Source organism: Rhinolophus sinicus, linkage group LG04, assembly GCF_036562045.2.
Source record: "Rhinolophus sinicus isolate RSC01 linkage group LG04, ASM3656204v1, whole genome shotgun sequence".
Lineage (NCBI taxonomy): Eukaryota > Metazoa > Chordata > Mammalia > Chiroptera > Rhinolophidae > Rhinolophus > Rhinolophus sinicus.
Window position 1 is genome coordinate 129,530,195 of NC_133754.1, and position 10,416 is coordinate 129,540,610.

The 10,416-nt window shown below is 34.1% G+C and overlaps 1 protein-coding gene across 12 annotated transcripts in view; it reads left to right on the forward strand.

The window, feature by feature from the left end:
• Positions 1-8,093, forward strand: part of FREM1 (FRAS1 related extracellular matrix 1) — a 162,190-nt gene extending 154,097 nt beyond the window's left edge. For 10 of the 12 annotated variants that reach the window (XM_074330368.1, XM_074330369.1, XM_074330366.1 and 7 more), the window contains 2 exons: positions 3,081-3,166; positions 5,165-8,093. In XM_074330368.1, coding sequence (XP_074186469.1) covers positions 3,081-3,166; positions 5,165-5,364 — 286 coding nt within the window. In that variant the 3' untranslated portion in view covers positions 5,365-8,093. The remainder of the gene's footprint in view (positions 1-3,080; positions 3,167-5,164) is intronic. The other 2 variants (XM_074330370.1, XM_074330374.1) reach the window with 1 other exon arrangement.
• The last annotated feature ends 2,323 nt before the right edge of the window (positions 8,094-10,416 follow it).

A 10,416-nucleotide genomic window follows, 5' to 3' on the forward strand; every position in this document is an offset into this window, starting at 1 on the left:
ATTCTGGGCTATGTTTTCCTGGGCTCCCTTGCTACCTAAAGATCCTTTACATAGGGTAATTTACAGCACCCGTGTCTCAAGAAAAACAGCAAATTTTACTTTATCCCTTATCCCTAATCAGATCACTACTAACTCAAGTCAATCTTTATCTCCAATCTCTTTTCCTCCCCATTGGTGTTTTATTATTTCTCTAACCCAGAGGAGCTAGACTCCTAGATTAGGTATTTCTTGAATTTACATATTGTAATCTCATCTGCTCATTTCCTTAGGCAGTCATTGTACATTTGGTAATTGTATTATTATAGATCATTATCTATGAAACCATTTTGTTTTTCCACAGGAATGTCTGGAACCCCTGCTGACCTATCCTTAAAGAGTTACTCTGAAATATATCTATACTTAATCAAAAAGTTTCAAAGAAGTAAATGTTTATTTCTGTAACTAGGAAAATTAAGGTTTCTGTTTTTAATACTACACTTTGAATGCCTTCAAATTTCAAAGCTGTCAAAAGAGTTTTGTTTGTGTCTCTATGTTTTATTTTTATGTCTCTATATACATATCTATCTAATATTCACTGTACTTTATATGTATGTGAGCATAAAAGGAATGATGTTTATAAAATAATCAACATATAAATGCCTATTATTTTTATAAATAACTTATTTATTTTTATAAATAACCTCACATTTTACCTATGCTAAACAGCTATTTTCTCATCTTGCTTTTTTGGGACTTTTTCTTCTCAGAGTCAAAAAGGAAATCAAACTTATACTTGACCAACTAAAATAGATATTACAGTCTCATTTAATGATAGTTTCATGAACCTTAAAGCAGGAGGAGATGCTAAATAAAACCCGTTACGTCCTGATGATGGTGAGGAGTTGCATCTGTTAGGGAATTAGGGGCAGAGCAGGAAGTGGAACGCTCTGTTCCTACGCTCTGTTCAATACGCCATATCAACTGAGGCAGCTGCTCAAGTCTTCCCTCTGTCTGTATTTAGCATATATGTGATATTCCTTGTTCTAAACTCTCAGCATGTTGGATATGAGGAAGAATGACCGTATTGAATATGAGGAATAAGGGAAAAGATGTGGTATCGTATCTGTTGAACTGTCAGACAGGAGCTAACAGTACATAATGAGGTCAGACAAGTCACAAAACCCAAATCCGGCAGCCTAAGACCATTCAGAAAAGGAGTAAAGATCCTTACATATCTTGGAAGGTCCAGAAGTCACCACTGAATTATAGAACAGTAAAGCACTGGTGTTAGGGGAAAAAAATCATCAAAAAATGGATAAATTATGTTCACTGTATGTGATCTGGAAAAGCAAAAAAATGGATATGAAGTTCAGAAAGACATAGGCAAAATGACTAAAATTCAATTCAACAGTTGTCTAAACTTATACAAGTTTTACTAATTTTGTTTCCTACTTTTAAAAATATCAATGGTTATTAACCAGGCAAGAAAATCGTACTAACTTGGTTTCCTGTTTGACACTTTCTGTATTATAAAAAAGGAGAAAAAGAAAATAATTATCTATTGTCTCTTAAAGCATTTTAAAAGAGCTTTTAATGAGTACTGCTGGGGAATTAAATATAATCAAATATTGCTTATAGAAATAACTCAGCTAGCAGCAAAACTAATGCATAAAGAATTATCATGACTGTTAGAATGTCTCACATCAAAAATAAGAATGGCAAATGCTGGCAAGGATGTGGAGAAAAGGAAAACTTGTACACTGTTGATAGGATTGTAAATTAGTGCAGCCACTATGGAAAACAGTATGGAAGCTCCTCAGAAAATTAGAAATAGAACTACCATGTGACCCAGCAACTCCACTTTTGGGAATATATCCAAAGGAAACAAAAACACGATGTTGAAGAGATATCTGCACCCTCATGTTCATGGCAGCATTGCTTATAATAGTGGAGACATGGAAACCAACTAAGTGTTCATCGCTGAATGAATGGATAAAGAAGCTGTGGTGTATATATACACACAATGGACTATTATTCATTCATAAAAAGAAGGAAATCTTGCCATTTGCAACAACATGAATGAACCTTGGGGCATTAAGTCAGACAGAGAAAGACATACTGTATGATCTCACTTACTTGTGGAATCCAAAAAAATCCAAAAAACAAAAATAAAAATCATAGAAAAAGAGATCAGATTTTGGGTTACCAGAGATGGAGGATGTGGGGTAGGGGAATTGAATGAAGGTAATCAAAAGGTACAAATTTCCAGTTATAACACAAATAAACACTGGGGATGTAATGTATAACATGGTGACTATAGCTAACACTGCTGCATGGTGTAGGTGAAAATTGTTTAGAGAGTAAATCCTGAATTTGCATTCCAAGGAAAACATTCTTTTCTCTTTTTTGGTATTTATATGAAATGATGTATACTAATTTACTGTGGTAATTATTTCACAATATATATGTAACTCAAGTTATAATGCTGTATACCTTAAACTTATAAAAAAGAATTCTATTTGGGAAAAATATGTATGTTTATAAGAACAGGTGTTTTATCTTCTATACCACTTATAAAGTTTTGACAGTGAGGGCATACTCATTTCACTGAGTATGATGAAAAGATCACAGTTATCAGAGTATTTGACTAAACACACCAAGCTCAAAATGTAGGCCTCAAGTAATTTTATCTGAATTATTTGGTTTACCTTACTGATTACATTAACTAGATAATTGCCAAATTTTTGCCATTTAGAGATAAACTTCCTATGAGAGGAGTAATATTTTGGCATCAGCTAATGAATCTTTATAAGAAAACAGTTGCTGATTTTCTAAAAAGATATTTCAAACCTATTGAATTTATGGTGCAAAGCCCAGATATTATAATAAAATATTACTTTCTTTGCTGGTCACTTACCCCACCCTGAAGATACTCATTAAAGTAAAAAAAAAAAAAAAAAAATGCAGTATTAAAATCTTGGAAAGATCTTTCTACATGTGTACTTTTTCTATATTAAACTGATTTTGAGATGCGTATCATATTAGCAGAAATGTTGAACTGCTTGTCACTGATGCTGTCATTTTCATTCATTTTTGTATAGTCACCTGGGCAGCCTTGTAACTGTCCTCTCCAGGCAGCATCTGCGATGGCTCTGGGACTTCAGTGGAAGGGAGCCTTTTTGGATAGGCAAGTATTTGTGCTGTTCTGAGGGAGGAGGCACAACATGAAGAGAACATCTCTCTTCTGTGGACCAAATGATTGTGGTTTTATAACAACAAACAGCGTTGCATGGTTGGACAGTCTATCTTTTAAAACTCATCTTAATCACACAATACTTTCATTTTTAGACATCTGTTTCAAAGAAATATTAAGGGATGTGGTTCTGTTTACTGGTAAGAGAATTCAACAAATGGTATTTCTAAAAGTAAAAAATTAGAATTAGCTATAAATAGAGGATGGTGAAATGAATTATAGTGTATCGTATGAAGGAATATTAAATATTTCATGCTTTTGTAAGATATTAAATATTAAAGACATGACAAAATGCCTTATGTTTCTTAATTCGTTGAATAAATATATGTTGGATGAATATTATGTAACATATGCAATGCATTGCATTTGTGGTAAGGTACTAAGTAACAAAGCAGAGTCCATAGCCATATGAAGCATGAAATAATTTAGAATAAAAAAGAAATTCATATATATTAGATATGTATATTTATACATTTATATACATGTACACATATCATACATTTATAAAAAGAATATGCCAGGGGTGGCCCGTTAGCTCAGTTGGTTAGAGTACGGTGATCTTAACAAGAAGGTTGCCGGTTCGATCCCCACATGGGCCACTGTGAGCTGCGCCCTCCACAACTAGATTGAAACAACTACTTGACTTGGAGCTGATGGGTCCTGGAAAAACACACTTAACAACAACAACAAAAGAAATGTGTCAAAGAATTAGAACTGTTGTACCTCCAGGTACACTTATTTTCTGAAGTTTTAATATTTTCTACAATTTTAACAATAATACAAATACATTCAAGCCACGTTACAACTAGGAGCATTCTCAGGGCTCAGCAAAGTCAGTATTCTCGCTATCTCGCCTTAAAGGTACTGTGTTTCAGGGAACTCTAATAAACCCATTCTTGGCTTCTCAAAATCTCTTTAATACTCACTGAGTCTCTAAATTCTGGAATTATGAGAGTATTAAGTTACAGTTGGAGGATAAGTTTTCTCTGCATCCACAACAACTGATTTCAAGACTCTATCCCCACAAAAATACTTAGGCATAGCATCACCTGATCAATAATTCAAGGAAACAATCCAGAAGAAGATAGGTTATTTCTAACCAAAATTAGTTCATTTTATTCTATCCCAAAATACTTCACTGAGAGTCAGTTGGGAGATTATATGCTATGTAACTAAGACTGTTTTCACAGTCAAATTTGGTTTGGGAGATGTCAGATCATGCTATGAGGGGTCCTTTTCTCCACTTACTCTTTTTATTTCTCTTCTGAAGGAGAGTGAAGAGGAGGAATGCTTCTTTAAGAAAAATTACCAGAGCTTTACAACATTAAAGTGTAATTTGCAAAAATTGCCAGTGGGAGTAGAGACAAGTTGAGAAAAGCTGCTTTTTATTGGAATTGTAACAGATTGAAAAAAGTCTTGAGCTCTAGACTAAAAATAATACTTAGTAAGCTACTTTCACATATGAAAACGAAGACATTTAAATAATGAGGAAGAAGAACAATAGACAAGAATGTATCCATGTTCCTGATATAGAAGTTCTACCTGTAGAATAATACGAACAATAATTGCCATTTATTACATAGTTGTATTTGCTATGTATTTGACATATCTTATTTAACCCTCAAAAACAGCCCTAGTTATGCTATTTTTATTCCAATTTCTTAGGTGAGGGAACTAAAACTTAGAGTGGTTAAGCAACCTGCCTAAAGATGCTCACCTAGCAAGTGGTAGAGCTAGGATTTGAATTTACTTCTGCCTGAACCCAAAGCCTTATGTGCTTAGTTACATCTTATAGGATTCCCAGGTCCTATTCCGTGTTTTAGAATGTAGGACCAAGTTTACATGTGATTACTGAGCTTAGAGCAATAGACTGATATGATATCCAAGTATTAATGTGATAAATGTTTTGGCACATTCTTTTGTTCACATTAGGTTTGAATGACCAAGTGCGTGCTGGCTCCTGGGAGTGGATTGGAGGTGAACCTGTCACCTTCACCAACTGGAGGAGAGGGCCCCCTCAACGTTCAAAGCCTGGCAAGAACTGTGTTTTGGTTCAAAGACAAGGAAAATGGCAAACAAAGGACTGTAAGAAGGGCAAACCTCACAATTATGTGTGCTCCAGGAAACTCTAAATGTAACTGGCTTTACAGGTGCCCAGTGGGATTTCTCACCTATTTATTTACTGGATTTGTGCAGGTTGCTCAATAGAAAATAAGGTGCATAACTGACTTGGTACTTCTTTTTTCATCATAGTGTATGAGCGATTCTATCTAATAAATAAGGAACATAAATGAATAGTTCCAGGAATATTGATAAATGAATATTTCTTACAGGAAGAGATATACTTCTTGCATCTCAATCTCTTTCAAAATAAATGCCTGATGTATTATATGGTGCAAGATTTGCTTGTTCCAGGAGATCCCCATTCCAACCCCACCCCGTATCTCAGACAGCACCAATTTCCTGGTTTTTGGATTTTTTCGGTCCCAGTACCTTAAATGAGTCCATTCTGAAATCAATATTGCAGGTGCTTCTACTTATTCAGTCTGAGTGAAACTAACCCTACCAGTTCATTAAATCAAGGTTGAACTGCAAAGGGTCGCTTTGTCCCTTTGGAGCCCTTTTAAATATGAAACCTGAAATAAGAGGCTGTGGATCAAAAGGAGAATTTTCTGTGGCGAAAAAGGAAAGCTTTAGATGAAAGAATTTTGCTGATGGAAGCTCATCTGCAAATCTCTAGTTCAGGTAAGAATTCTGGGGCTACCTGTGCTTCAGAGGTCTACTCATCACTACTCATGAGACATATCTCCTTTTCCAATAAGAATGTTGGCATTGTACCATTCCAAGGCTAATTATTGGGTTTCTCCAGCCTTACAGACTCATGAAAAATTTGAAGTAACATGAGCCTCTCTTCATTCGTGTTTGTAGCAGTGACTAGCATTTCTCAAAGACATTTGGAGTAAAGAGCATATATAAGTGATGGTTAATATATGGAAGAAAAATGTGCCTTCTCAGAAGTGTCCCAATGAACAAGGCTGATAAACAAAGAAAAATAATACTGAAAACAGAGCCCTTGAAAGCCTATATCCTCAGAAAGGATTTTGATACAATTTTGAGCCCTTAAATAGTTAATATTTGTAGAAATGCCATATTAACTTGATTCGCTAATGTAAAGGTACCTTATTAATTTATAATGTCATCTGTGTAAAACATTTTTATAGCACTGAAGCATGTTGCAACCTTACAAGAACACCCTTCTGAAATCAAGTTTTAATTACAGGAAATTGGAAATTTATTTCTGAAACATTTACTCAAAATGTTCCTCTTTTTATAATCACTAAAAAATATGGTTGTGCCAAATGTAACTTGCTATATGAGCACCCGTGTAACTTCAGAATCAAAATGAGGTTACCAAGTAGACAAAGCTGTGGTGTAGGTTTTATTATAGTAATACCTTGGGTGAAATTTTAAAACACTGAAGAAATTCACTCTACTTTCTGGATGTAAAATATGACAAGCTTTTTTTATTTCTGCTCATTTATCAATATTTTGGTTAATAGAAATATTTACAAAGAGAGGCTGGGATAAGATTTAGACATTCTACCTCTTAATAAAGTTAAACATCATTGTGGAGTCTGGAGGCTCCTTACCTTAGTTATCACAAGTAGGTACTGGACTGATATAATATACAGGTCTCCTGTATGACACAAGTAGTCTCTGGTGCTTAACTAAAAGATGTTAAATCCATTCTCCAGACCAGTTCCAATCCCCTCTGATCCGCTGGTCTCTGCAGTGTGGAAAGGTGTGATGCCAGATAAACAAAGAGTTGTTTACTTCAAGGGTTATAGCTTAGGGTGGGAAGTAAGAGTTCAAGGAGTGAGAAATTCAAGGGCCGCTTCTTCTTACTGGAACTCTAGATCTATGTTAAACTTTAAAACTGGAAATCCAGAACCATGGCAACTCGTATGTAGAATCTTATTGACTTAGTAGATTTTATTATACATTTTGCAATGACAGTGATATTTAAGTGTAATTGCAATGTGAGCACAAAGAGATAATATTTTGAATTTTTATAGCAACCAGAAGAATATTTAAAAATATTCCTGATCATGAAGGCATTAATCAAGTGGTAAAATCCAAGTAATTGAAAGAAGATACAAATAAAATTTCAGGCAAGTATGGGTGCTGGGAAGTGTTCATCATGACCTTCATTTTTTACTCATGATTGGGTTTGACTGTGTGGGGAGAAGTAAGTGATTGTCATGGTTCTCTCCACTTTGATTGGTAACTGTCACCCTTCAATTTCTGGTGGGAGTAGGAAGGAAGGAAATGGAGCAATGGTAGAATGGGACTGGGAGATTATAGAAGAGGGAAGGGTTGAATAGCAAGAGATGGGGACTGATGGTAGTTAAGAAGGAGAACACCAGAAAGAAGGACCAGGATGCCACCTAGCTCTTCTCCCCACACTTGAATATGGACTCAGGAAAAGACCCACTGTATTCAAGGGCATCAACCCAGCAAAATAGTGTGCAGCTTTTCAGAGTCTGGTGATTTTTGGTCTTTAACAAAAGCATACATGTATACAACATATATTTGCTATACATAAACTTAAAAATGATATAATTATTTTATCTCCTTCCAAGGAGTGGTAAAGATGAACCAGGTGACATTAGTTACATTTCTGTTTCATTTATTTTTAATACAGCTGAAATCAATATACACATATTTTCCTTAACAGTACGTGCTGTATAATTTAAACCATAAACTGGTGCTGATTAATTTCTGCAACAAAGCAACATATTAAATGTACTGTATCTACTGTTGTATCAAAATTAATAAAATAAACGTTTCTAGTTCTGAACCACTGTTTTTAATTTTTAACATTTTATATTTATTCTACCCGTTGTTAGAAAGGATGGAAAAGAAAACTCAACATGTCTTTTTTATCCTTAACTCTGAGATCAGTCTTTAGTTATATGGCTTCCATCCATCTACCCAGCCACTCATCCATCCATTCACCCACCATTCATTTTACAAATAATTGAATATGGAGTGCCAACCTGCACCTGACATTACCCTAGATACTGGAGATATTGCAGTGAATGAGAAAAACAAATAAAAATATAAAAGCATCGTGCATATATGCTTGTTTCTAACAGTTTTTTTTAAGCATGGAGCTTTTTATCAGGACGGATGTCACAGAGGAAACCATTGATTATCACTTTTTAGAACTGGACTGATACAGACAGCTCAGGCTGTCTTTCGTTATATTTTTCTCCTGATTACAAAACTGGTGTTAAATTCTTGAGCTTATATTCAGCTCAAAGTGTTATTGATAGCGGCTAACCCAAGTTTCCTGTCTCCAGATCAAGTTAGGAACTAAAATTTTCAAATCTACTAATTGGTTTTGCAACATTTTTTTTTTTTTCCCCAAAAAGACAGCAGTATGTCTCTTTGTGTCTTTGAGATTCCTGGAGTAATACAAATAAAAAAGAGATAACTTTGATATTATCTCATCTAACATCCATCTTGTACAACAGAGTAGACCCAGGCCCTCAGAAGTTAAAGTGGTAAGAAGTCAGCACTAGAACTAGAGTACATATTCCAAACTGTAGGTTGAATCTTTTGTAATTATTTCACATATTTATTACCACTTTGAGCAAGCGGTTTTATTATAGTCAAGGAAAATGTCTTTGAATGATGAGTATGATAACATTCGCTATATACTTGAAGACATTATAAGTGAAAGAAGATGGACACAAAAAGTCATGTATTGCGTGATTCCATTTATATGAATTTTTTTTTTGAGGGAATGGAAATGTTCTAGAATTAGATAGTGGTGGTAGTGAATATACTAACAACTACTGAAGTATACACTTTAAAATGGTGAATTTTATGTTATAGGAAGTACATCGCAATTAAAAATGCTATTTAAAATCATATAAAATTCATTTTAGAAAGCTGTAAATGGGTTGATATATTTGACTCATCCAAGATACTTTTTCCAGTCATTGTACCATGTCTCATCCAGGTTTCTGTTTATTTGTTTATGTGGTTGGTTAAGGGGAAGAGAATACTGATTCAACATATTTTTTAATTTAGAGTACTGCTTTATTGATTTCCTTCTCTTTCTCCCCATTAATCATGAGGGAACACTTACTGATAGAAGAGTGTGTCTGGATGTCTATAATGTCCAGACTTCCATGATTTTCTTAAAATTAATTTTACAAGTCTTTAGAACAGGATCATGCAGGAAATGAATATACTATCCTCATAACTTACACATGTAACTGTTCATTTCGAACAGTTTTTATAGGTCTTGTATTCTGCTAAGCAATAAAATTTAGTTTATCTTAAGATGGAAAGGAACAAAAATCAACCAACACTTCCATTAAAGGGCTTATGGTAACCTGCAGTACTTTTTATAAGCAATGAAGTATGATTTCACCTTTTACTTCTATCCTTCTCTGTATTTTTGCTTCCCAAAGGCAATCAATCCCAATTTACCCTCCAGAAGAAAAATGAAAAAAGATATACTATCCTAAAACTAGTGAAAAGAAAACTGGAGTGGCTATCTTCATATCAGAACAAAGACTATTACCAAGGAGAAAGAAGTTTATTTTATAATTTAAAAGGGCCACTACATTGAGGACACAATAATCCTAAATATTTATGCATCTGATAACAAAGTTTAAAAATACTTGAAGGAAAACTGATAAAATTGTGAGGAGAAATCAATAATTAGAGTCAGAAATGATAATACCCTCTCTCAATAATGGATAGAACAAGCAGGCACTTTTAGAACACTCTACCCAATAAAAGCAGAATGTACGTTCTTTTCAAGTGCACACAGAACATTTACTAGGGCAGACCATATTCTGGAATGTAAAATGAGTCTCGATAATTTTAAAAGATTCAAGTCATACAAAATATGTATTCTGACCACAATTGAATTTAATTAGAAATAAATAACAGAAATATCTCTGGAAAATCCCCAAGTGTTTGGAAACTAATTTATAGACTACTTTACTGCATGGGTTAAAGAAGAAATTAAAGGGGAATTTAGAAAGTATGGTGAATTGAATAAAAATGAAAACACAGCATATCAAAGTTTGTGGAATGCCATTAAAGCAGTACTTAGGGGAAATTTTATAATACTAAATTCCTGTATTAGAAAGCAAGGT